Source organism: Lolium rigidum, chromosome 2 (assembly GCF_022539505.1).
Source record: "Lolium rigidum isolate FL_2022 chromosome 2, APGP_CSIRO_Lrig_0.1, whole genome shotgun sequence".
Taxonomy (NCBI): Eukaryota; Viridiplantae; Streptophyta; class Magnoliopsida; order Poales; family Poaceae; genus Lolium; species Lolium rigidum.
Genome location: NC_061509.1, coordinates 56,538,363 through 56,564,234, shown reverse-complemented (window position 1 = coordinate 56,564,234; position 25,872 = coordinate 56,538,363). Strand labels below are relative to the sequence as shown.

At 49.0% G+C, this 25,872-nt stretch overlaps 1 protein-coding gene and 1 pseudogene across 1 annotated transcript; one reads left to right on the top strand and one right to left on the bottom strand.

Annotated features, from left to right (window-relative positions):
* Positions 1-252: 252 nt before the first annotated feature.
* On the top strand, positions 253-3,365 carry LOC124689770 (rootletin-like). Its single transcript, XM_047223241.1, has 5 exons — positions 253-540; positions 630-726; positions 819-880; positions 979-1,761; positions 2,969-3,365. The coding sequence occupies exons 1-5, from the start codon at positions 253-255 to the stop codon at positions 3,200-3,202; spliced, it is 1,464 nt and encodes a 487-aa protein (XP_047079197.1). The 3' UTR covers positions 3,203-3,365.
* Positions 3,366-16,920: 13,555 nt separating this feature from the next.
* LOC124689769 lies at positions 16,921-25,515 on the bottom strand (annotated as a pseudogene).
* Between the last annotated feature and the right edge of the window lie 357 nt (positions 25,516-25,872).

Sequence of the window (25,872 nt, the reverse complement as noted above, 5' to 3'; positions counted from 1 at the left end):
GATAGAATTTGCGTATACTATTTATTCACGTTGGCTGTAACTCATTAACTGCAGGGAAATTATTGTGCCTAGCGTAATTGGAAGAAACTAACACGGGCTACAATTGCTTTCTCTGAGCGTCTTCAGGCTCCAGCACTTAGATGATCAAAGGCGGCCCAGTAAGTTTTAGGCCCACAAGGCCGAAGCCCAATTAGGAAGAGCTACTGAAGCCCTCTAAGGCCCGTGCTCTTCAGTATTCCGATTAGAAGAACCATGGCCGACGGCGGCGGCGAAGGCGGTGGCGAGGGCGGCGGGAGCGCCGAGTGGCTGCCCATCTTCCACCGGGTGGAGGCGATGGCCAGCAAGAGCCAAGCGCAGACGGAGGTGCTCGCCGCCGACTGCGCGCGCCTGCAGTCGTTTGACAGGGTGCAGCGCGAGTCCTGGGAGTTGGCGCGGAGGCTTCAGCGGACCGTGGACGAGCTTCAGGCGGCGGCGCGGGAGAAGGACGCCGAGATGGACAGGCTGCGTGCAGAATCCGCCGACGCCAGGAAGAAGCTGCAGGTGATTCGTCCACGCCCTAGCTGCATTCCCCCCGTTCCTATTTGGGTTCTTTCTGATGCTAACTGGTGTTTTGTTTGTGCGGAAGGAAGGCGGATGCGACCAGGAAGATGAGATGGGAGGCGGCATACGTGGAGCTGCTTCTCGGTGCTAATCAGAAACTCGCCGGTGCGGAGCCCTCATCTCTTGGTGCTAATCCTCTTCTTAGGATTTTCCAACTAATTGCTGTGAGTTCATGCTGCTACTGAATTACATTGCCTTCTGTTCTGCCGTCAATGTAGAACTCAGAGACAGTGACCTGGATGATGATCCCCGAACTTGTGCAGAAACCCCCAACTCTAAGGTACTTACCAAAGCCTAATCTATTCATAGCTCAAAACATGCAGCCTAGTTTGTGCTTCTCGTTGATTTTTCGTAAATCGTTCTCTTATGCAACTGAAGGAAGTTGGAGGACGCGCGGAGCTGAATCAGGACGCCGTGGATCGCGTTGCAAGCGATTTGAGCGCGGAGCTAAGGAAACTAAAGCAAGCTTATGAGACCCTGAGCTCTAAGAAGGAGAAGGAAGTTTCCGCATTGCTCTTGGAAAAGGATTCTCTGCGTAGCCAGTTGGATACGATGCAGCAGGACTACGCCGAGCTCCTGAATAACAAGGAAGTGGAGGCAGCACAAGCTAAAGAAGCAGCACTAAAGCTTCAGAAGACTGTAGATGAGCTTGAGGTGTTGGCCCAAAAGAAGGATGCTGAAATTGACAGATTGCAAGCAGAAGCTGTGGAAGCCAAAAGGAGTCACGACAAGGATCTTTTTGCATTAGTCTCGGAGAAGAATTCTGTACAGAACCAGTTGAGTATAATGCAGCAGGACTACGCTAAGCTCCAGAAGAACAAGAAAGTTTTGACCCAAAAGAAGGATCATGAGATTGTCATATTGCGATCAGAAGCTATTGGTGCCAAAATGAAGGTGCAGAAAATGCGCTCCTTGTTCAAGGAGAAAGATGATGAAATCCAAATACTCGTTGAATCTGTTCAGAAGCACTTCAAGGATATCGGCGAGACACGTAAAAGATCAAGGTCTGTTGATCCAGCTGTAACTACAAGGGATAAACTGAAAAACAGTAATCCTAGGCAAACAGTAGAAGAAGATTACATTTCTCAAACAAAAACAGTGGAAAAAGATGGGCGAGAAAAAACTACTCAGAAGCGCAGGCGTGCCTCTTCAATGTCAAATGTAAGTATTTTGTCACACTCACTCCTTAATGCATGTAACATGAAAAACTTTGACCTCATGGAAACACGTCGGCCTTCGTGTGCATTGGGCTCTTGTTGTAAGTTTATTCTTTCTTCGTTGGTAAGGAGCAACTGGAAGATAAACAGGCAAACACCTTGTTGGTAGCAGAGTTGATGAGTTATCAACAAGACTAAAGGATCATGATACTTCCCTAGCACTATCTAAAATTATTATCAAAGTACTGAACGTCGTTGACAAGAAAGTAGCAGTACCTGAGGGATGTACTTAATTTCTTCATCAGAATCTGTACTGGACTGAACTACACAAAGATCATAGGAAACACAGTCCTTTGACCACAACCAGGAAGATATGTTTATCAAAAACATTTAGTGCGAGCCTAAGTGAAAATTTCTAGTTCTCTCAGAAATCACAGAGAAGGTAGAGAGAACACATCATAGTGAATAAACATTCTAAGATTTGTGGCAGAAAGTAATAAAGAAATGTTCGTGATAGATCATGCCAGTAGATAATTGAAATATGTACCTGTGGCAGAGAGTAGGTATGCATCCAGTGCGTATACAATAAAAAATTAGACTGCACTTTAGAGCAACTGTTTATTTTTCCAATTTTCTTATGCAAGCTGTTGTCAGCCTGAATTTGGTGTTCTCTTCTAATTTATGGTGTTCCCCTTTCGCCGCACTGGTTGTGAAGGGTGGCCAAAGGTGGTCATACGAGCCTCCGAGTCATCTATGCTGCCGGAGGCTGGTGACTGCCCACGGCCGGCATAGTATGATATCTACTGGCAGCTGGGCACAATATGTCAGCGACGTGAAGGACAGCTTGGCAGACCAACCTCACAAACGCAAGGAGTTCGACCAGTTACTGAGGGAGCAGAAGCACGGCTACGTGTGTGATGCATCAGCAGTATCATTTACAAGAATTTACTGATTCTTTCTGTTCTGAGTTGAGATGATTAGGTTGAATCCTGTTAATTTCGCATAGTTAGTTATCTGGCCAGAAGCATGAAGGATGTGTTAGATGGGCAATCAGAGCTCATCCGCCGGTCTAATGTTTTTTTGCCCATTCATTGCCAGATAGAATCCAGCCATTCGTAAATCCTGTTTATTTATCAGGAATATCTCATTTGATGATTAATTATTACTGGTTCTTTCTTTTTTGAGTTAGTTCTGTGTGTTTTGCTAATTAGGTTGATGCTGATGGTGAACAGAGTGGAAGTGATGAGGATGGTGATGAGCGGGGTAGAAATGATGAGGATGGCGATGAGCAAGGTAGAAGTGATGTTGATGGGCAGAGTAGAAGTGAAGAGCCTGATAATGAGCACTATGGATGTGATGGGGATGATGGTGAGCAGACCGGAAGCATTGAGGAAACAGCAAATAATCAAGTTCAAAAGCCTCTCAGGAGGGCCGAAGCCACTTAGCAAGGGCCTCGTGTCCGGCACCCTCCTCCTTCCCTGGATGTTATGGAAACATCGCAACCAGTGTATTTTCGATGGAGCTCGACCTTTGATGTTGTCCCGCATTGCCAAGATCAAGGGTGAGGTAGCACTGTGGGCAAGGTCTGGTGCGCGTGGGCTTAGAGCCGACATGGGACGTTCATTGAATACTTTTGCTTGCATGTAACTTGCCTTCTACGAGAATTGTAACCCAAACTCTCTTTTCAACAAAATGAAACGCAAATGTCTTGTGTTCTGTCGGAAAAAAAACCAAATAAGCCTCTTGGGAGCGGAAATCTTATTTGGCTCACAGGTGCATATGAACCCATTCTTTGGAAGCACATTTCAATGTAGTGTCAAAAATTTCAGAAAAGAATAGCCACAGGTACATCCAGACATTTTATGTTTGCACCCAACTCTTTGGGAAAAAGAACATTAATAGTTTTTTTTATTCGTCCATGTTTGGTGATAATCAACCTGAAGATAAGCAGGCACACGCTCTCTGCAGGCTAAAATGCTCGAAAGAAGTTACTTCTGAAATAGAAGAATTCATGACATAAAGGCCAATTGATCGGCATACTTCTCTAGCACTAAAAGCCCATTTTACCAAAAGTAGTTCTAATCGACACAATTAAATGGAACGTGCTATGGAAAGTATATAATGAAATCATTTGTCCCGCTACAGTGTCAATGGCTATGAATTTTGTCCTGACAGTACATGAAAACTTGAGTAATGGCAAGAAAGTAGAACCTCTTTCCTTCATCCCAATCTGCATTGAGCTGGATCACAACGAGCAGGGGAAAAACAATCGTGCTTTTTCCAACGGGAAGATATCCGAATGAAAAACATTGAGCATGGTTATGATAGCTGCCCCAAAGTCTATTGCTCCCTCCGTTCCTTTCTACAGTGCCTATAGATTTTTATCATTTGTTTCACAATATAAGGCTGTAGCTTGGCTTTTTTCAATTACCCCCTCCACCGGTCAACTCCCACACGACATGCATGAAAAAAAAATCTATACAAAATAGGAAACAGTTAATTGAGATTCCTAATGCATGGCCCCAAGGATTGCTTAGATTTAGGAAGTAATTTTTTTCTTTCCTTAATTAAACCTGGATGCACATATATGGAGAGTCAACCAGACAGATTTGTGGGATTTGTTACGGTAAGTTAGGAAGTTATCGATTTCCCTAATTTTAGTCTGATTTCAAATCGTTTAGTTAGGGGTCTTCTGTAAAAAATACTCTTGCGCTAATTTCCGTGCCAAAAATCTATAGGCACTATAGAAAGGAACGGAGGGAGTAATAAGTAATTAGGAACAACTTAACCTTCTACATCACCCCATCCCGCCGGTCAATGGAGACTTCCCGATAATCCAATATGCAAACGATACCCTCCTTATTATGCAAGCCTGCTCCCGCCAACTTCTTTTCTTAAAGGCATCCCGGAAGCCTTTGCACAATCAACAGGCCTTAGGGTTAATTTTGCGAAGTCATGTCTTCTCCCCATTAATCTCGCTAACGAGAAAGTGGCTCATCTGGCTGGTCTTTTTGGCTGCAAGCTCGAGTCCTTCCCTTTCACTTACCTTGGACTTCCGCTTGGCCTTACCCGACCCCGAATTAGAGACCTTGGTCCACTCTACTCAAGGATCAACCATCGCCTTACAGCCACTGCCTCTTTTCTTTCCCTTGATGGACGAATCATGGTGGCTAAGGCTATCCTTAGCTCTCTGCCCACCTTCTATCTCTGCACTCTTAAGTTAGCTGATGGAGCTATTGGAATTGTGGATAAGACTAGAAGAATTGGCGTTTGGGGAAAACTGGAGAATTCCAATAAACCTAAATCCTTGGCGGCATGGGACCTTGTCTGTAGGCCAAAATCCAAAGGGGGGGTCTTGGTATCACAAATCTAGCTGCCCACAATGAGGCCCTACTTATCAAATTCTTACACAAGTTCTTCAATAAGGAAAACATTCCTTGGGTCCATTTGATTTGGAGGAGTTACAACAACTCTTCTCCACAAAGCACCAACATCTCTAGCTCTTTTTGGTGGAGAGACATTGCCAAACTCTGTTCAAAGTTTAAAAGCATTGCCTCCTGCTCCATTGCATCTGGTGATACTGCACTCTTTTGGAGCGATAATTGGACTTCAGATCTCCCAATGATAAGGTTCCCAAGGCTCCATTACTTTGCTATTAACAAACTTGCCTCAGTAAAGAACATCCTTGACCTGAGTGACCCCATTGATGCTTTCCACCTTCCTTTATCAAACCAAGCTTTTGAGGAATTCCATGAATTTAACCACCTCGTCGAACAAACAAGGTCTGCTAGGAATGCGGATGGTAATGACATTTGGTCTTATAGTTGGGGCAATCATTTCTCTGCCAACAAGTTTTACAAGTTGAACTTTGAGCACATTCAAGCTCCAACTTTCTCTCCTGGTTTGCGACGGCGCGGTGGCTGGCCCCTTCGGCCGCCAGTCTGGCGACGTGCTCCCAACTGTTGGCTGGCCTGCGCTGGTCGGTGCCTCCCTACCTCGACGGCAACACTACTTGGCTCCCCTACCAGTGCTGGCTTTCTTCCTCAGCAACCTGATCCCCATCTCCAGTCTGCCCTCTTGGTGGTCTTAGATAGTCTATGTTCTTGGGTTGGGCGAAATCCCTGCACGGTGATGGCCGGTGCTGACAACGGCGACGCCCGAGGGTGTCGTTACCTCCATGGAGGCGTTGTAATAACCCTGACTGGACATCCTCCACGAGCACCGGGGGAAACCCTAGGTTTGGCTAACCGGACCGAGCAGCGATGGTGTCTCTGCGCTGCTCCCTTCTTGAAGGCGCTGCTTCGGCTGCACATGGAGTACCCGATGCGGCAGCAAGAGATGGTGGTGATGTGTTTCTTTGGCATGTCCGCCGCACTGGGTGCTGGACTCAGGGGTGCACTACACCGGCGACGACACTCCCCGACGACTGCTACACTAGTCCCAGCCAGGTCCTGCCTTCCACCTGCCAACTCTCTAGGCATTTATGGGTGCGAGGTACGTTGGCCTCGGCTGTGGTGGAGCAGCATTTGTCCTTCGAGGTGTTTGGCATTGGTTGTGGCACAGCCCTGTTGCTCCGAGTCTCGACACCTCTGCCATTCATGGCTGGAGGCTAGGCTAGGCGAAGCCCTTTGGTGTTGCGTTTTGAAGTTAGAGGCACCTCCTCACCTAGTTGTAGTCGCTTTGTGAGGACGGTCGTGTGTTTGTGTGTGTGTCCGTCCTCTCTGGAGGTTGTAACCTGTTGCCTTCCTTTTCAATGCAATGAAACGCAAATTCTTTTGCGTTTTCTCGAAAAAAAAACTTTCTCTCCTTGGATCTGGAAATCTAAATGCACACCAAAGATAAAAACTTTCTTCTGGCTCCTTGCCAATGACCGACTAAACATGAAGGATATGCTCATAAGGAAAAACTACACTTTCGAAGACAATGGGCTATGTCAAATTTGTGACAACAGATTGTTGAAAACCAGGGATCATCTTTTCTGGAGCTGTACTTTCAGTAGGCAATGTTGGGCAAAAATTAACATCATGATCAATGACACCCTTGAATTCCCCCAGATGATTACGACAGCTAGATGCAACTTTGGAAATCCTTTCTTCTTTGAAGTTTTTGCCACAGCTTGCTGGAATATTTGGAAGTGCAGGAATGGTCTTATCTTTGATAATGAAACACCTTCTATTAGAGCTTGACCTTTTCTTTCAAAAGGGACCTCTTCCTCCTTTCTTACAGAATGAAGGATGATCTCAAATCCTCCCTTTTAGCCTGGCTAGATGATCTGTAGTTCCTTTGGGCTATGCCCTGGGCTAAGCCCTTTTGTACATTCTTTACCTCTATCTTGTACATATATTTCTTTTTTTTAATAAATAAAATTTATTGTCGAGGCCTCCCCTACAGTTTTCAGCTCAAAAAAAAGTAATTAGGAACAGAAGCAAACAGCGAGCACAGAGTGTACGAATAATTTGAACACTTTTAGAACAGTTGGTCGTTCTGGTCTTTTCCTTCTCATTTGTCATGCAGCCAAACAGTCGCCTTATTGCATTTTGAAGCAGCCAAGTATGATTTGGTTCCCTTGTGTTCTGGTGATAACTTATGTGCAAAATGGATTGGAAAATGATTAGATTCCCCCGGGGGCTGCGCGTCTCGCAGCCTCCGGGTCGCGCGTCGTACGATTTGCCCCAATCACTTGGTCAAAAACCAGCCACGTCAGCTCCTTATCTCTTCCTCACCAGAAACCTCTCGTCCACGCCCGCTCCGCCCACCTCCCCGTCGGCGCCGCCCACCTCAGTGCATTTCCCCCTCCGAAAGCTCGCCCTCCTCGCCGGCCGCTCCCGAGCCCCTCGCCGGCGCAGCTTCCCGCCAACGCACGCGGCCGCTGTTCCCCTTCCCGCGCCGGCCTCGAGCTCCTCTCCCGCCCCCGTCGCCCCTCCCTGCTCGTCTCGACCTCGACCCGCTCCGGCCGTCTGTGTCCTCCTCGCGTGAGCACCGTCCGGCCGCCGCTCACGTCCGCGCCAAGGCCGCGCTGTCGGAGCTCCTCCTCGACCTCGGGCACGAGCTCTGCCCGTCGCCATGAAGCTCTAGCCCCGCGCGCACAGCTCGGGGAGGCCGTCGCCGCCATGAATCTGCTGCAGAGGAGGGCGGTGGGCTGCAGGCGGGGTGGGCGTGCTTCCAGCGGTGGACGTGGTTGCTACAAGAGACGGCCGACTTTGCTAATGCTCTGTTTTGCTACCGCCGTGGTTGATGGTGTCCTGATTTGGGGACTTTGCTCCACTAGCTACATAGATATATAATTTTGCTATTTTTGCTACCTCAAAGTGCTACGAAGCCACGATGCTACAATAGTATATTTCTTTGCTACAATTATTAAAACTGTTTTGCTACTTTTGGTACAAAATTAAGCTACGATTTTCCGACGAGGTTGGGTTTGCTACGATTTTCCGGCGGAGGGTGGATTTTTGCTACCATAGACATAGGGCGTTGCTCCTAGCAGCTTGTGGCGTTGCTGTCCTTGATGGACGGAGTTGCTACAACCTCGGACGGCGTTGCTGCCGGCTGCAGGCGATGTCTCCGTCTGATGTTTTAGAGAATTTGCAACATATGAATAAAAAAGTTTGCTACAATTTATTTGCGGTTTTGCTACATCTGCGTAATATTTTTTGCTACGGGGTCTCCGGCGAGGTCTCCGGCGAGCCCAGCCTTTTTATTTTCTTTTCTGAACGAACCGTTTTTTGCTTCAGTCATTTGCTGCCGGGGGGTGATTTTTGCTGTCGGAGATGTTTTTTTTGCTACATGCAAATCTAACCGTTAAAATGGTTGATCCGACGGCTGGGGACCCGGGGGCTGGGGAATCAGATCCCCCGGGGGACGCCCAGCAGTTTCCAAATGGATTTTCCTGGTTCGTCATACAAGGCCAGCCTGTCCATTTATGCCAAAAAAAAGGATTTCCCTGGTTCCTCATACATTCCAGCTCTCTTTCTCTCTCAGCTACTAATGATAGAATCCCGAACATATCACAAAAATGGAGTGATTCAGCACGACACTTCTACAATCTATAAATTCTTCAATAACATCACTAAAGTCTATAAATTCCAGCTCTCTTCCTCGCCCAGATACTAATGAGAGAACCCCAACCATATATCACGAAAAAACAGAACAGCCCGGCCTGCCCTTCTCGTTTCCGACCGCAATTTTACATGCAGCGCGGAGCCAGCCGAACTAAATCGGCTCCAGAGGCCGATTTGCTGGAGTAATGAGCCTGAGAGTGGAGCTGGATGCGATTGGACCGAGAATCCAGCCAGCGTTGCCCTCCATCCAGCCTATGGTTGTGAATTCTGAGTTGTAACTTGTGTTCAGACTAGCATCATAGTGTTACTCCATGTTATTTGGGTAAAAATGGAGCTATTGTTTTATCTGAACTCCTAAAAGCTTGTACTAGGGCAGCTAGTTAACAGGTTTGCCATGAAAGGCCATGAGTAGGATCATATCAAGAGGCGCAAATTTTATGTTCGTTGAAATCTAGTTAAACCGTCTTACCAATCAGTTTTGGCCAGCTTCCCAAACCTAGTATGGACAACAACAATTGAAGTAGAGGCCATTTTCATTCTCAAATTTTGGATGATTTGATAGTGCCATAAATTCAGTGTCATAAGTATGTACCAGGAGAACACTTATAGCCAGACGATCAGTCTACCCACTTGCAGTGGATGTCAGTCCAATATCAGTGATTAATTGGCACCCACACAAGTTTAACTTTTGAAGAGAGCAATCTTTAGCAATTGCAGCCAGCCCTGTATGAAAAGACAGTTGAAACAAAATTCACAAACTGAGATATGAACTTATCATCATAGGGATGTACATCAGCAAAGGAATGATATGTTTGGGAAAGATAGAAAAAAAAGGAAAGGATAATGCATGATAGTGTAAACCTCTCAAAAAATTGGAGTGTTAACCTTTTAAGTGATTAACAGTTCCAGGTAACAGATATCAATGCTTTGTCTCCTATATCTGTAGCAAGAGAATTTCAGAAACCAAACAGAACTGAGTTCTGCCAAAACATGATGCTCAGAGTTCCAGGTTAAACATGACTGAAACATAATTTAACCATACAAAAAAGTTCCCATCTGTCTCCACTAGGTTTGCAGCAAACTGATGCAAACTTGGAACTACTTCATAACCATGCCAAATGGGGTGTCATGTTCCTGTTAAGTTCTTAGAATCTCGAGCTATGTGGCACATAAGATCATCACTTATTCTTGAACAGTCGACTAAATAAAGATATTAGAGAAGGAGCAGCCCCTACCAAGCTCCAGAAACACGCTATCCCATACCCTTGTGCTGTAAATTATAGAGTTCCAACAGGTATCTGCTTTCATAAGATGAGATAGCATGGACCATTAAAAAGAACATATATATACATGTGATGAATGTAATAATGATACTCACAGCAACTAGATATTTAGTGTTAGATTATTAGGCAATTTCCGTGTGAGTTTAATTACCGAAAGCAAGATTACAGATGCACAAGCATACTTAACCATACACATCGGACTAAGCACATGCATCAGATCTGAACATGGAACAAGTAGCAGTGCAAGGTAGGAGAGTAAAAGCACGTACATCGCGACCGGGAAGGTCGCACCAGCAGCAGCACCACCACCATGGGTATTGTTGATGTCGCCCATGGTGTAGTCGGATCTGTCGATGAAGCAGCCGGGTCGTCGAAGAAGAAGACGAACAGTAGCGAGCAGTCGCGCCGAGACGCTCCCCAAAAACCTTATCGCCCGTCTCCCGGTGCAGGATCTCAACGGACGGAGTTTCGGAGGCCTGCTCTCCCGGACGGCTGTGCACGCAGTCGCCGGGATGGGGAAGACTAGAGAGTAGCGTAGCAAAAGGAACTTCGCGAGAGAGAGATCTAAGAGCCTTCTTTTCCAGATCTGATCGGTCTCCTTGTATAGCCTGGGAGGAGAGCCGACCCGCCCGCGTTGACACGCGTAGGAAGCCAGGGACACGCGGCGAGCATGCACATGCAGGTCGACACGTACCCAACACAGTTGGTGCACCAAGCAAAAATTTAGACTTCCTTGAGTGTGTCTCAAACTCGAACTCGAGTCACGAAACGCGACGTGCGTGCGTGCGTGACGTGTCGTGACGAGCCGAGACGGGCGGGCGGAGGAGGAGGAGTGCGCGAGGGCTTCTTCTATTCTCACTCACTTGGAATGACTAGAACAGCAGCCCTTATATACCACTCCAACTCTCTCCCAACTAGCAATGTGGGACTAAACTTTGTCCCCCAAGGCTGTCCCAAGCTGCCAACGTGATGGGCCTTGAGATTTCAGGAATTGTAAACTACATGGGCTGCCTTACTTGGTTGCAGCCCATCTACATTCAACAATCCCCCATCAGATCTCATATGCACATCAGATGACACATTAGTTCCATTTACTGTTTAATATACCTGCACTTCAGTGGAGACTGTTAAGTTGAACTTCCACCTAGGAAAGGAGCTACGCTTGCTACAACTGAATAATGGACTATGCCTTGAATTGTCAGTCTTTGTGCAGCAAGTTTCGCTCAATGCCGGCACGGTACTAGGCTGCCATAGCCTTCCCCTCGGGTGGAGCTTATAAGTCATACTCCTCGGCCTTTCATGAGCTTACTAGAGATTCACCCAAATCTCCCACACTATGACCAGTAGTGTCACTCATATAGGTGTGTTCTTCAAAGATCGCCCTGTAGGACAGCGTCTTCGCTCATTAAGAGCCGCTCAGAACACATTAGGACATCGTCAACCTGCCTTACAGTAACTATGAGAGAATTGCATCTGCAGCGGAGTGGGAGTATTATATTTTCTCTCAACTCAGTTGCTCCGGTTTGTTTTCCCATGTCCTACTTCACGGAATTTCCGATCACATAGGTTGGGTTACCCCCTCGGCAACTCAAGTGGGTATCAAACCCATCTCCCTCGATGCAAGGTCTATCATATTTCTTGATAGTCCTTTTGTGAAAGGATCTGCCAGATTTTTAGCACTTTGGACATAATCCAATGCTATCACTCCGGAGTTCTTCGGTTTCTCGACAGACTTCAATCTCCTCTTGATATGTTTGGAACTTTTCATATTATCCTTAGAACTTTTCACTTTGACAATCATAGTTTGATTATCACGAGTTCATGAGGATAGCCGGTATTGGTTTTTCAACCATAGGCAAGTCCATCAAGAGCTCACGAAGCCATTCCGCTTCGACAGTAGAGCCGTATCTAATGCTTGTGAGTTCTGCTTCCATAGTTGACCTCGTTAAGATGGTCTGCTTGCAAGACTTCCAGGAAACAGCGCCACCACCAAGAGTGAAAACATATCCACTTGTGGCTTTCATTTTAGCATCAGAAATCCAATTGGAATCACTATACCCTTCAAGTCCTCTTGGATGACCGGTATAATGGATTCCATAACTCATGGTTCCCTTTAGATAGCGCATCACTCTCTCAAGAGCATGCCAATGATCATCTCCCGGGTTGGCCACAAACCGGCTAAGTTTGCACACAGCAAACGAGATATCAGGCCTCGTAGCGCAAGCTAAATACATGAGTGAACCAATGATTTGAGAGTATCTCAATTGATCTTTAGTTGCCTTTTCATTCTTTCGAAGCAAGACACTAGGATCATAAGGTGTGAGAGAAGATTTGCAATCAACATAGCCAAATCTGCTCAATACCTTCTCAACATAATGAGATTGCACAAGTGTAATCCCATTATTCTCATCTCTCAATAACTTGATGTTCAATATAACATCAGCTTCTCCAAGATCTTTCATCTCGAAGCACTGAGATAAGAAGGTTTTGACCTCCTCAATCACTTTGAGACTTGTCCCAAAAATTAGTATGTCATCCACATACAAGCATAGGACAACGCCCTCACCCCCACCATGGCGGTAGTACACACATTTGTCGGCTTCATTAACAACAAAGCCCACAGATGTCAAAGTTCTTTCAAACTTCTCATGCCATTGTTTGGGTGCTTGTTTGAGACCATACAAAAATTTCTTTAATTTACACACCTTTCTTTCCTGACCTTGCAGTACGAAACCATCAGGCTGTTCCATGTAAATTTCCTCGTCCAACTCTCCATTTAGGAAAGCCGTCTTAACGTCCATTTGATGAACGAGAAGACCGTGTGAGGCAGCCAATGACAGTAGTACTCGAATTGTGGTCAATCTCGCCACAGGTGAGTAGGTATCGAAGAAATCTTCTCCTTCCTTTTGGGTATAGCCTTTGGCTACAAGCCGAGCTTTGTACTTTTCAATAGTACCATCAGCTCGAAGCTTCTTCTTAAATACCCATTTACATCCTACAGGTTTGCACCCATAAGGACGCTCTGATAACTCCCACGTTCCATTAGCTAAGATGGAATCCATCTCGCTTTGAACCGCTTCCTTCCAGTGAGTCCGCATCGGGAGATGCGAGGGCTTCTGAAATGGTACTGGGAGTATCATCCACAAGATACACAATGAAATCATTACCAAAAGACTTTGCAGTCCTTTGTCTCTTACTCCTTGTGGGAGCTTCATTGTTATCTTCATCAGAATCTGAACTCTCATCATCAGATTCGTCATCAGACTCCATAGGAGTTTCGTGTATTGGATCGGATTCCCAACTAGACATGCCATGCATATCTCTCATAGGAAATATATCCTCAAAGAATGTAGCATCTCTTGATTCAAAGATGGTGCCAACATTCATGTCGTCCACTCCAGATTTCACCACAAGAAATCTATAAGCAATGCTATGGGCAGCATAGCCAAGAAAGACACAGTCCACGGTTTTTGGTCCAAGCTTTCGCTTTTTGGTGATTGGCAAATTCACTTTAGCCAAACAGCCCCAAGTTCGTAGGTAGGAGAGTGTTGGTCTTTTCTTTTCCCATTCCTCATAAGGGGTAATCTCTTTATTCTTGGTTGGAACACGATTTAGGACATGACACGAAGTCAATATAGCCTCCCCCACCATTCCTTGGATAAACCCGAAACATCTAACATGGCGTTAACCAAATCTGTTAGAGTACGGTTTTCCTTTCCGCAATCCCATTGGATTGTGGGGAATCTGGAGGCGTCCTCTCATGGATTATACCATGTTCCGCACGGAATAAATTGAACTCATTAGAAAAGTACTCTCCACCACGATCGGACCGAACCCTTTTTATCTTTCTTTCAAGTTGGTTCTCAACTTCAGCCTTATAGATTTTAAAGAAATCAAGAGCCTCATCTTTAGTTTTGAGGAGATACACATAACGATACCTAGTGGAATCATCAATCGAAGTCATGAAAAATTTCTTTCCACCTTTTGTCAACTCACCATTCATCTCACATAGATCCGAATGTACGAGCTCTAGTGGTGCCAAGTTTCTTTCCTTCGCAGGCTTGTGAGGCTTGCGAGGCTGCTTTGCTTGCACACAAGCATGGCACTTAGAGCCTTTGACAAAGGTGAATTTCGGAATTAAACTCATATCGGCAAGCCGCGTCATACAACCGAAATTAACATGACAAAGTCGTGAATGCCAAACATTAGTTTCATTAACACTAGTGCTTACATGGTTCACAACATTATCACGAAGTCTTCTAGAGAGAAACGCAACATTCCCTCACATTCATATCCCTTTCCAACAAAAGTTCCATACTTAGACAGTACAACTTTATTGGACTCAAACACCAACTTAAACCCATCTTTCATAAGACGGGAGCCACTAACAAGATTCTTCTTGATAGAAGGGACATGCAGCACGTTCTTCAGTTGCACGATCTTTCCCGAAGTAAACTTCAGATCTACCGTGCCAACACCACGAACAGTAGCATGTAACCCATTCCCCATCATTACTGAGGAACCTCGGGCTCGATAAGAGGTAAACATGGAGATGTCGGCACACACATGAACATTAGCACTCGTATCAACCCACCATTCGTGGGCTGAAACACCGAAAGAACAAGTAGGTAACATATTACCATACCCCGTAGTTCCTTCCTCTCGTGTTGCCAATGACCATGCCGACAAAATTTGAGTTCCGTCCAGACTCGACATTTCTTTCCTTTGCGTTGTGGACAACGATTGGCCCGATGGCCAGTCTCGCCACACACCCGAGCAAGGATCTTTCTTCTCCGTTTTCCCCTTCTTCTTGAAGTTGGTAGTCTGGGAGACTCCCTTGTTCTTTCCCTTGGACTTGTGGGCATTTTTCCGCACCATATTGGCAGCAGAACGTCCCTCGGTTCCTCCAGTGTGTTTGTCTTTTGCCCTCGCCTTCTCCTCAACATCCAGAGAGCCCATGATATTCTCAACAGAAAACTCATGCCTCTGATGTTTCAGGGAAGTGGCAAAGTTCCTCCACGAAGGGGAAGCTTAGCGACAATGCATCCCGCGACAAACTTGTCCGGTAGCATACACTTGAGGAGCTCGAGTTCCTTTGCCATGATCTCGTATCTCATGAGCCTGTTCTACTACGGATCGGTTCTCAACCATTCCGTAGTCATTGAACTGCTCCATAGCATACAGTTCACCTCCGGCATCGGCAGCACCAAACTTAGCGTCCAGTGCATCCCACAGTTCCTTCCCATTTCGGATGTGCAGATAAGCATCAACCAACTTGTCTCCAAGCACACTTAGGACACCACCCACAAAGATTACGGTGGCATCCCCGAACGCTTTATCCTCGTCAGGAGTAAGCGGACCTCTGGGAGTACCTTCAGCAACTCGGTGCACTCCCATAGAAGTGAGCCACAAGAGGGTCTTACTCTGCCATCTCTTGAAATGAGAACCCGTAAACGGGCTCGGTTTAAGCGCAGCAGCAAAACCAGACGATGAAAATTGCCTATGCATATAAGGTTTTTGGATTGTTAGATTATTAGGCAATTTCCGTGTGAGTTTAATTACCGAAAGCAAGATTACAGATGCACAAGCATACTTAACCATACACATCAGACTAAGCACATGCATCAGATCTGAACATGGAACAAGTAGCGAGTGCAAGGTAGGAGAGTAAAAGCACGTACATCGCGACCGGGAAGGTCGCACCAAGACAGCAGCACCACCACCATGGGTATTGTTGATGTCGCCCATGTTGTAGTCGGATCCGTCGATGAAGCAGCCGGGTCGTCGAAGAAGAAGACGAACAGTAGCGAGCAGTCGCGCCGAGACGCTCCCCAAAAACCTTATCGCCCGTCTCCCGGTGCAGGATCTCAACGGACGGAGTTTCGGAGGCCTGCTCTCCCGGACGGCTGTGCACGCGTTGACACGCGTAGGAAGCCAGGGACACGCGGCGAGCATGCACATGCAGGTCTCCTTGTATAGCCTGGGAGGAGAGCCGACCCGCCCGCGTTGACACGCGTAGGAAGCCAGGGACACGCGGCGAGCATGCACATGCAGGTCGACACGTACCCAACACAGTTGGTGCACCAAGCAAAAATTTAGGCTTCCTTGAGTGTGTCTCGAACTCGAACTCGAACTCGAACTCGAGTCACGAAACGCGACGTGCGTGCCGTGCCGTGCCGTGCCGTGCCGTGCCGTGCCGTGCCGTGCCGAGACGGGCGGCGGAGGAGGAGGAGTGCGCGAGGGCTTCTTCTATTCTCACTCACTTGGAATGACTAGAACAGCAGCCCTTATATACCACTCCAACTCTCTCCCAACTAGCAATGTGGGACTAAACTTTGTCCCCCAAGGCTGTCCCAAGCTGCCAACGTGATGGGCCTTGAGATTTCAGGAATTGTAGACTACATGGGCTGCCTTACTGGGCTGCAGCCCATCTACATTCAACATTTAGTTCAGTTATAACAGTTTACATAACACAAGGGGAAACGATAATAACACCAACAGAAGTTTCCCATCAACGGCGGCAGCTGCTCTTTTTGATGATATTTATATCCAAGCTTCTACGTTTTCTAGTTGTGAGTTTAGTTTCTGTAATAGGGAAGCAAACTTTGTTGCTGATTGCTTATCGAGAGAGACGGATTCACTCCCATGTGTGTGGGTAGATGATCCGCCGAGTTTTATTGTTTCCCTTTTAATTGACGATGTATCTGTTATTTAATTAATAAAGCTTGCAGCAGAGTCCTGCTGTTTCCCTCAAAAAAAAAACAGTATGTAATAAAGTTTCTGACTGAATGTGAGTCGTCGATGTAAGTATAGAGAGTATTGGTCAATAAATCTCAACCATCTGTTGTCTGAATGCTGAATGTGAACTATCAACAGTCTCAAAGGTTAAAACAGTGTATGCAAACCAAATTTAAGTACGAAGCATTATCAAATATACGCTTCTTAGCATAGAATTGCCAATAGAGAATACACACACTCTTTGTGATACAACTTACCACCTACAGATAGTTAGAGGAGCATAGACTTTCACTTTGCCAGTGGTTCAAGGGTGTCTATCACTCATCACAGACACGCTTGAAACCAGCCTCCCTGATCAGCTGACGGCACTTGGCCATCCTTCCCGCTATGGCATAGCTTTCAATCAAATTACAATATATGTCACTGGTCGGAACGAACCCAGCATCCTTCAGCCTCAACATGTACCGAAAAGCCCTTTCTGGATCACGCAGTGCCACACACAGCTTGACGATGACCCGGTATGCTGGCAGGTCAAGAAGGCAGTTTGCCTGCTCCATTTCCCACACCAGGGCCAACGCCTCCCGGTGCCTCCCGTCGCGGGAGCGGCTGTGGATCACAGTCGTGTACATCACCACGGTCGGGTTCCTGCCGGACGCCGTAAACCAGCTGAACAGGCTCTCCACGGCCACGTACCGCCTGAGCTATACGCAGACCTTCATGACAGCCGTGCAGTCCTGCGGTCGCAGGTCAAACTCCGGCCTCTCACCGAGCTCATCGAGTAGTGCAGCAGCGAGCCCGTAGCCTTCAGGTGTCTGGGCAACTTCCAGCATCAGCTTCGCGTAGACGCCCGGGTGCAGCGTTCTCTTGTTTACCCTGTCAAGCTCGAGCACCTTTCGCGCGAGGCCTACTTTGCCCGCCCCGATGAACCTGCTCGCCATGGCCTCGAGGATGGCGCGGCTCGCCGACGGCACGCACTCCTCGAGTGCAGACTCCATCCTGAGCTCGTCGAAGCGCGCTAGGACCTCGACAGTCGAGGCGAGGATGCGGTCATCGGGGAAGAGCGGCACGGCCTTCTGCGCCTGCGCCCAGCACAGCGTCTGGAGCGCCCTCTCGGGGAGCCCCATGTGGCCAAGCTCCCGGATGGTCATGGACAGGGACCCTTTCCGGAGGAACGGATCCCAGCTGTCCAGCACCGTGGACACGTCGGAGTCCGGCGGGAGCGCGGCGGTCTCCCGGGCGATCCCGACGAGGACCTCCGGGTCCTTGCGCACCCGATCGCTGAACGAGGAGCGCGAGGGGAGCCGGACGTGATGCTTCCGCACCGGAGCAGCGGGCAGCCTCGTCTTGTGGGGCTGCGGCAGCGGGAGCGGCCGCCGCGTCGCCGGGCTCGGGGGCTTCGGCGGAGTCTGCCGCATCGGCCGCGCGAACAGCACCGAGATGGCCTCGATCTCGTCCTTGCTCCATCCCAGAGCCCCGTCTTGGTTCTCAGCGGCGGCATCGTTCTTTTGGCAAGCCTGCTGCTTACCCTTGGCAAGACCTCGACTGGACGACCCCGTGCAGGGGACGAGAGCTATAGACCGAGTACGAGGACCATAGCTCCTGCTGCTGCGGAGCCATGTGGCGCCGAATGTCACCACTGACGCCGCTGTTGGTGGTTAAACGCCGCCGGGCAGAGCCGGGGGCGGGGGGCGGTGGCCGGTTTACCAGAGATGACATGGTCTACGAGCTAAGGACTCACTTCTCTTTGGCCTGCGTGTAGCTGGTCGCGCTCCCACGCCCCTCCCCCCGAAGCACGCAGTAGCAGGACCGAGCCGCGCCCGAGCCACGCCGGCGACGCAATTGCACGAACACCTGGAGCGCCGGGCGGGCGGGCGGTTAGGCCCTCCCTCTCTCCGCCTCCTCCTGTGACCTTAGCTCGACCCGGCGAGCACTTAAGGACGTCGTGCGTCCCTGCCGCCGCAAGCCGCCCGCCGACCGTAGGAACGGGAGGCCGCGCCGCCGCGAGTGGATTTGGGGATTTTTCGTGGGTTCTTTTTTTCGAACGCCGGCCGGAGAAATTCGTTTTGCTTTGGTTGGCCTCGATGATTTGGGGATTGTTGCTTCTGCTTAGTGGGCCTGGCCTATCGGGCAGAACGGCTCATGAAGCGAAAACTGTTATACTGTACTTTTTCGAAAACTGTTAGGGCATCTCCAGCGGGCGCGAGGCAAATGGTCGCTGAGTCGTCCGCCGTGACCGGAAATACGTCTGGGCTCTGCTCCGGCGGGACGACACAAAGTGACCGGCTCGTCCGTGGAGACGCAAACCCGGCCCAAATATGCGCCAGGTTTGCGTCTCCGCGGACGCTGCGTGACGCGCCGAGCGTCCTCCATTTCTTACCCGGTCCCGCAAGTCAGCGAGAGCAAAATCGACCGCTTCGACCTAATTTATTTTTTCACCCTCGTTGGTGCCCTAGTGCGACGCCCCCGCCCCAATCCCCGCCGTCCGCCGCAGCGCCGCAGTACTCACCGCCGGCACCGTTGTCGCCGCGCGGGAGAGCAGGATCGTACTCGGGGTTGGCTCCGGCGCGAACCTCGCCGGCTGTTTCGGGCGAAACGTTGCCGGTTGCGCCGCCCTTCCGCGCCGCCCACGACCTGTTCGACCTATTGCGCCGGTAGGTTCCTTCTCGTTTTTCGGCGCGATTTGTGCGCGGCCATTGATCAACAGTTCGTATCGACGCAGATGGACGCGTGGCATATGGTGGAGAAGTTCCGCGCGGAGATCGTTGACTCCTCTTCGGACGACGAGTCCGATCAGTCGGCGAACACATTGGCAACTATTTAATGCAAACGCGGAAATGCGTCGCGCCGCTGGAGCCACCCCAGGGTGCAAACGGACGCGCGGACAAAAACGGTCTGTCTCGCGTCCGCCGCGCGACGCAAACGGATATTTCGGACGTTCGAAATGCGTCGCGCCGCTGGAGATGCCCTTAGAGCATGCCGCGTCCCCCAAAGCGTCCCCCAAAGCAATTTAGGACGCGCCGGGCCAAAAAAAACGTTTCAGCCGCGTCCCCTAAAGCCCATTTTTGTCCGGGCGGCCCCGATACGGTGTCCAGCGCCCCGAGCCCGTCCCCGTCCCACAGGGGACGCTCCGGGCACGCCGGACACAACGGAAAGCGAGGCGAACCAACGCGGGCCCGACGCGTCAGCGGCTCGGAAGCCTAAAACCCCACCGCCTACCTTTGGTCAAGCGACATTAATGGCGTCCCAGTTTTCTCAGGCGACGCAGGGACGCGTCTCGTCGTGCATGGCTGCGTGGCCGTCCGCGCCGGTGTTATTGCGTGCAACCACTCGCTGCCGCCGCTGTTTAAGACGCCCTGCAGTTCTCACCGCTCACAAACCTTCTCGTCGCCACCGCCTCCCCCCTCCCAGATCTTCTCCTCGCCGCTCCAAAAATGCCGAGCTCGTCCTCCCGCAAGATCGCCGCGGTGAACGGCTTCGGCCGCGGCAGCCTCACCGTGCCGGAGGCGTGGGCGCTGTACCACGCCCGGTATCCAGTCCCGCCGGACATGCGGCTGCCAAGCGCCGGCGGGCCGGAAGATGGCCGTGAACGGCATTAGCGTCCCGCCGCCGCCGAAGCCGCGCACGGAGCAATGGAGGGACGCCATCAAGGCCCGTCGGGCTCAACTTACCGCCGAGGAGCGGTTGGATCCGACGTGGGCGGCCAACAACAACGACGCCTGGTGGACGACGTACTTCAAGGCGAAGTACGACGTCGAGATGTACAGCACCGATGGGCTCGTCGGCGGCCCCAACAGCTGGAACAAGGACGGTCGCGCCCTGTTCTGGGGCGTTCCGGGGCGCACCCTCGAGGACTTCATCCGCGGCATCCGCAACGGCGCTCCAAGATTGGAGATGCCGTCGTCACCGCCGCCGTCTCCTCAATGGAAGCTGAGGAGGATGACGTACTCGTCCTCCTCGCACTCTTCTTCCTCAGGACCGGCGCGATCGACGCCGTCCTTGTCGTACCGGTCGGCGCCCTACACCGTCCCCAAACGGGAGGTGAAGGAGGAGCCAGCGACGCCCGTCAACACGAGGCGTGGCGGCGCCCTCCTCATCCCGAAGCCGGAGGTGAAGGAGGAGCCGGAGGAACCGTCGTAGGCGGTGCTGCTGGCGGAGTACGAGCGGCAGCAGCGGCTCATCGCCAGCAGCGACGACCCCGAGGACTGCCCAGGTCTGCGGGAGGCGTTCTTGGCGTCCATGAACGACAAGGACGCCTGGAGGGGCGACCTCGACGCGGCGATCGCCATGTCCATCCGCGACTCCGGCAAGCCGCTGGTGGATCTCACCGACGACGGCGAGGCAGGACCAAGCGGACGAGCCCGTCGACGAGCCCTTCGACGAGCGTGTCAAGCAGGAGGTCGTCACCGACGACATGTACAACTTCCAGCAGTACTACGACGCCTCCGGCCGCCGCAAGTGGTTCTAGATTAGGTTTAGTTTAAATTTAGTCAAATTTCGTTCGAATCTATGTAAGTTTGGACGAATCTAATCGAATCTCGTTAAGTTTAAAATTTCCGAAATTTTGTTTGGGGGACGCGACTGGGGAGCGACGTCCCCAAACGCGGCACGAACGAAACACGTCCCCTAAACGCTCAATCCGGCGCGTTTTGGGGGAAGGTTTGGGAGACGCGGGCTGGAGATGCTCTTACACTTTTGTCGTGGCTACAGTGTAATCGCTCAGCGAGAAATGTACACAAGTTTCATCATTTTCTCGAAAAGACATGTGAAGGTTTGTACTATCCTGCAAGAAAGTAGAACCTATTTCCTTCATCCCAATGTGCTTTCCGGATACCGCGGGTACAAATAACATAACTCAGTTTAGATCAACTGTTCTTTCTGGGTTCTCATTTGTGATTTTCTCGTGCAAGCACTTGTCCACTTGTTGCATTTTGACAAGTAAAATCCATTGCTGATCTGATAAAATGTTTGTTTTCTGTTGGTGCTCCCGGTCCCCTTGTTTGTAAAGAGCAGTCAGACCCAGTGGTACTGCACTGACATTGCTCCAGTACCACTGTGCTCCCACGAACGGAAGGTGCGGATTCCCGACGGTCAGAGTGTTGTGGTGTCTACTGGTAACTGGGCGCAATACGTCAGTGACGTGAAGGACATTTTGGCGGACCAACCTGACAAGTACGAGGAGTTCTTCGAGTTCCTATGCAATTTCGAGAACTGGAGGTGGGTGATGCATGAGCAGTAGCATGTACAACAATCTACGCATTATTTCTGTTTTTGACTTGTGATGGCTTAAAGTTGAAACCTGCTGATTTTGCAGAATTGAAGATGTGGCCCGAACCATGGTGGTCCTGTTAGACGGACACCCCAAGCTCATCTGCTGGTTTAACTGTTTCTTGCCTTGGTATTGGCAGATCGAGATTGAGGAGGAGGAAGAGAAGCATCACCATGACGAGTCAGGAACAGCCGGCTTGGTCATGCTCAAGGAGGCGGAACAGTAGCCCAAGCGGGAGCAGGTTTAGTCGTCTTTTCTGACTGATAATTCAAACATGTTAATTAGGAACAAGTTATCTGATGATAACTGCTGCTTGTTGTCATGCATGTGTCTGCTCTGGTTAGATGATGTACTAACTTTTGCTGTTGGACCAGATCATCTGATACATGCAGCATGCATGAAAACTAGTTGTGGAACGGAAACTATTACAAAGTATGTAATGCGAAAATTGTTAAGTGTGAAAATAACGTAGTTGTGCTATATTCCAAGGACGATTTGTTTCATCATATATGTCACCCGGATCCTCCCTCTTGCGTTTCCGATGCCAGTGTCAGTGACATAGGCATCCCGAATGGGCCTGCCGAATATAGTACCTGGGATAAATGAAGGTCCACGACCCGAAGATTACAAAGTCCGGAAGCCCAATAAACATCGTTATGGAAGATAGAGATATATTTGGAATACAGAGATTTGTACGTTTACGGGATGAACTCAAAGAGTCTCTCGTTGTTTGTAACTTGTATGATACGAAAGCCTTAGCTCCACCTCCTATATAAAGGGGAGTTGAGGGAGGAAGAAAGGATCGAATCATTGTCAACACAACCCTAGTTTTTCATAGTCGAGCACCTGTTTCGGCTGAACCTTCGAGATCTACTTGCGCTCTACTTTCCGCGAAACCCTAGTCTATAACTTGTAGGCATTGACAAGTTAATCCCTTGTCAATTGGTGCTGTCTGTGGGGATTGGAGGTGACAAGAAGCTGATCTCGATGACATCGTCAACATCGACAACATCTTCAGTAGCAAGCAATGCGATTGACGGAGGTAAACAAGGCAAACCCGATCTCGTCGATTTTGTTCCTCACGCTCCTGCCCGTTTGCATGCATATGCCGATTTGGAGGAGTCGACGGAGATGACGTTCGAGAGTTTCCACTTCCTCGCTGGGAAAGAAGGATCTTTTTCGGCACCGATTTTTTCGGGACCGTTAGCGCCCGATTCCGATTTTTCGGGATCATCAACATCAATCATCGAGTCGGACGATGAGGAGGTTTCGTCATCAAGCTTCATCAAGCCCGCCTTCGGCGGAGGACTCGCCGATATGTTCGGCAACATGTCTTTCGGGTCGTTCACGAACTCTGATCTGAGCAGCGACTCGGAAAGCATCGACAACTTCGACTTCATCGACAGATCTACTTCTATTCGGAAGGTCTTCGCCGATCTATCAGACGGTGTCACCGACCCTGAAGAAAACAAAGCTACAATATATTATCAAATCTGTGTGATTGGTGAATCAAGTCATGCAGAGGAGGCATAAGAGGCTTTCGATGATTTGGGCAATCCATACATCGATCCCGCTGATCTTACGCGAGGAACTGGAAGCAAATACATCGGTGCTACACCTCGCGAAAAGTGCAGCTTTCGTAAGCAGCTTGGGATAGAGCTGGGAGAGCCATGAACGGCACAGAGCCGGTGAACACCACAGCCACAGTAGAGGAGCTGCAAGCGTATCAATATAGACTCGCTCGTGCCGGACGAGAGCTCGAAAAACAAAGAGTTATACTTGAGAAAAAAGTTGCAGCTTCCGCATCAAGTGCGTGCAGAGCCAACCTGAGCCGACAATATGAAACCCTTGTTACCTGTTGATGAAAAGTGAATGGGTAGATTGAAAAATAGGTTCCCTTGTTCCCTTAAAAAAACAAAGGACCAAAATATCTATAATAAAAAATAAGGAGGTAACAAGGAAGTTTGTTTTTCTAGACTAGATCTAGGCTAAAGTGTTGATTTTGTTTTACCTAGTTCCAGGGTTAGTAATGGTGGTGCAGGATTGTGAATTCCTGCTTGCTGTTTAAACTTTCCTATGTATTTGGTTTATGTGCATATTCGGTTCAGAAAGCAGTGAAGATTTCCTTGTGGTCATATTTCTGATGGTATGAATGCTATATAACTGATGAATCATGGGGTGATGGTTTAGCTGGATGAACAAGGAGATAAAGATTACTGCGGGATGAAGTGATGATAAAGTCTTGTGGTACGACTGAGTTGCGTGATATTTCTAAGTTTATATTTCCGGCAGGTTAATATTGATCACACAAGATATAGTTAATATTTATGAGAAAAGATAGATCGGAATATCGAAATGAATTGTGGTTAGGTTTGCCCTGATATTGTGCTCGAGAATGACCGTCTTGTAATCCTTCCTACTTAATGAAGTTCCTACTTTGCTTGCAAAAAAAACTGTGCTGCACACAGTGAGGATAAATTTATTTACGTTGGATATAATTCATTGATTTTTTTTGAGAAATTACTCATTAAATTGTTTTTTACACTGTTTATTCATTAAATTGTTGCCTCTTCAGTGTCCACCTTTTAAAAAAAAGAAAATTCAGGCTCCAGCGAGATGAACCCATAAGGCGTTTGGGGCAAACTGGAGAATTCCAATAAACCTAAATCCTTGGCGGCATGGGACCTTGTCTGTAGGCCAAAATCCAAAGGGGGGTCTTGGTATCACAAATCTAGCTGCCCACAATGAGGCCCTACTTATCAAATTCTTACACAAAGGAAAACATTCCTTGGGTCCATTTGATTTGGAGGAGTTACAACAACTCTTCTCCACAAAGCACCAACATCTCTAGATCTTTTTGGTGGAGAGACATTGCCAAACTCTGTTCAAAGTTTAAAAGCATTGCCTCCTGCTCCATTGCATCTGGTGATACTGCACTCTTTTGGAGCGATAATTGGACTTCAGATCTCCCAATGATAAGGTTCCCAAGGCTCCATTCCTTTGCTATTAACAAACTTGCCTCAGTAAAGAACATCCTTGACCTGAGTGACCCCATTGATGCTTTCCACCTTCCTTTATCAAACCAAGCTTTTGAGGAATTCCATGAATTTAACCACCTCGTCGAACAAACAAGGTCTGCTAGGAATGCGGATGGTAATGACATTTGGTCTTATAGTTGGGGCAATCATTTCTCTGCCAACAAGTTTTACAAGTTGAACTTTGAGAACATTCAAGCTCCAACTTTCTCTCCTGGTTTGCGACGGCGCGGTGGCTGGCCCCTTCAGCCGCCAGTCTGGCGACGTGCTCCCAACTGTTGGCTGGCCTGCGCTGGTCGGTGCCTCCCTACCTCGACGGCAACACTACTTGGCTCCCCTACCAGTGCTGGCTTTCTTCCTCAGCAACCTGATCCCCATCTCCAGTCTGCCCTCTTGGTGGTCTTAGATAGTCTATGTTCTTGGGTTGGGCGAAATCCCTGCACGGTTGATACGTCCAAAACGTATCTACTTTCCCGAACACTTTTGCTATTGTTTTGCCTCCAATTTGTGTATTTTGGATACAACTAACACGGACTAACGCTGTTTTCAGCAGAACTGTTCTGGTGTCTCGTTTTTGTGCAGAAATCCAACTTTCGGGAAAAACCTCGGGATTTTGACGGAAGGGCCTATTTTCCCGGAATAATGACGGAGCCGTAAGGGCAATTGAAGTGGAGGCCCGAGGGCCCCACACTACATGGCGGCGCGGCCTAGGGGGGCCCGCGCGGCCATGTAGCG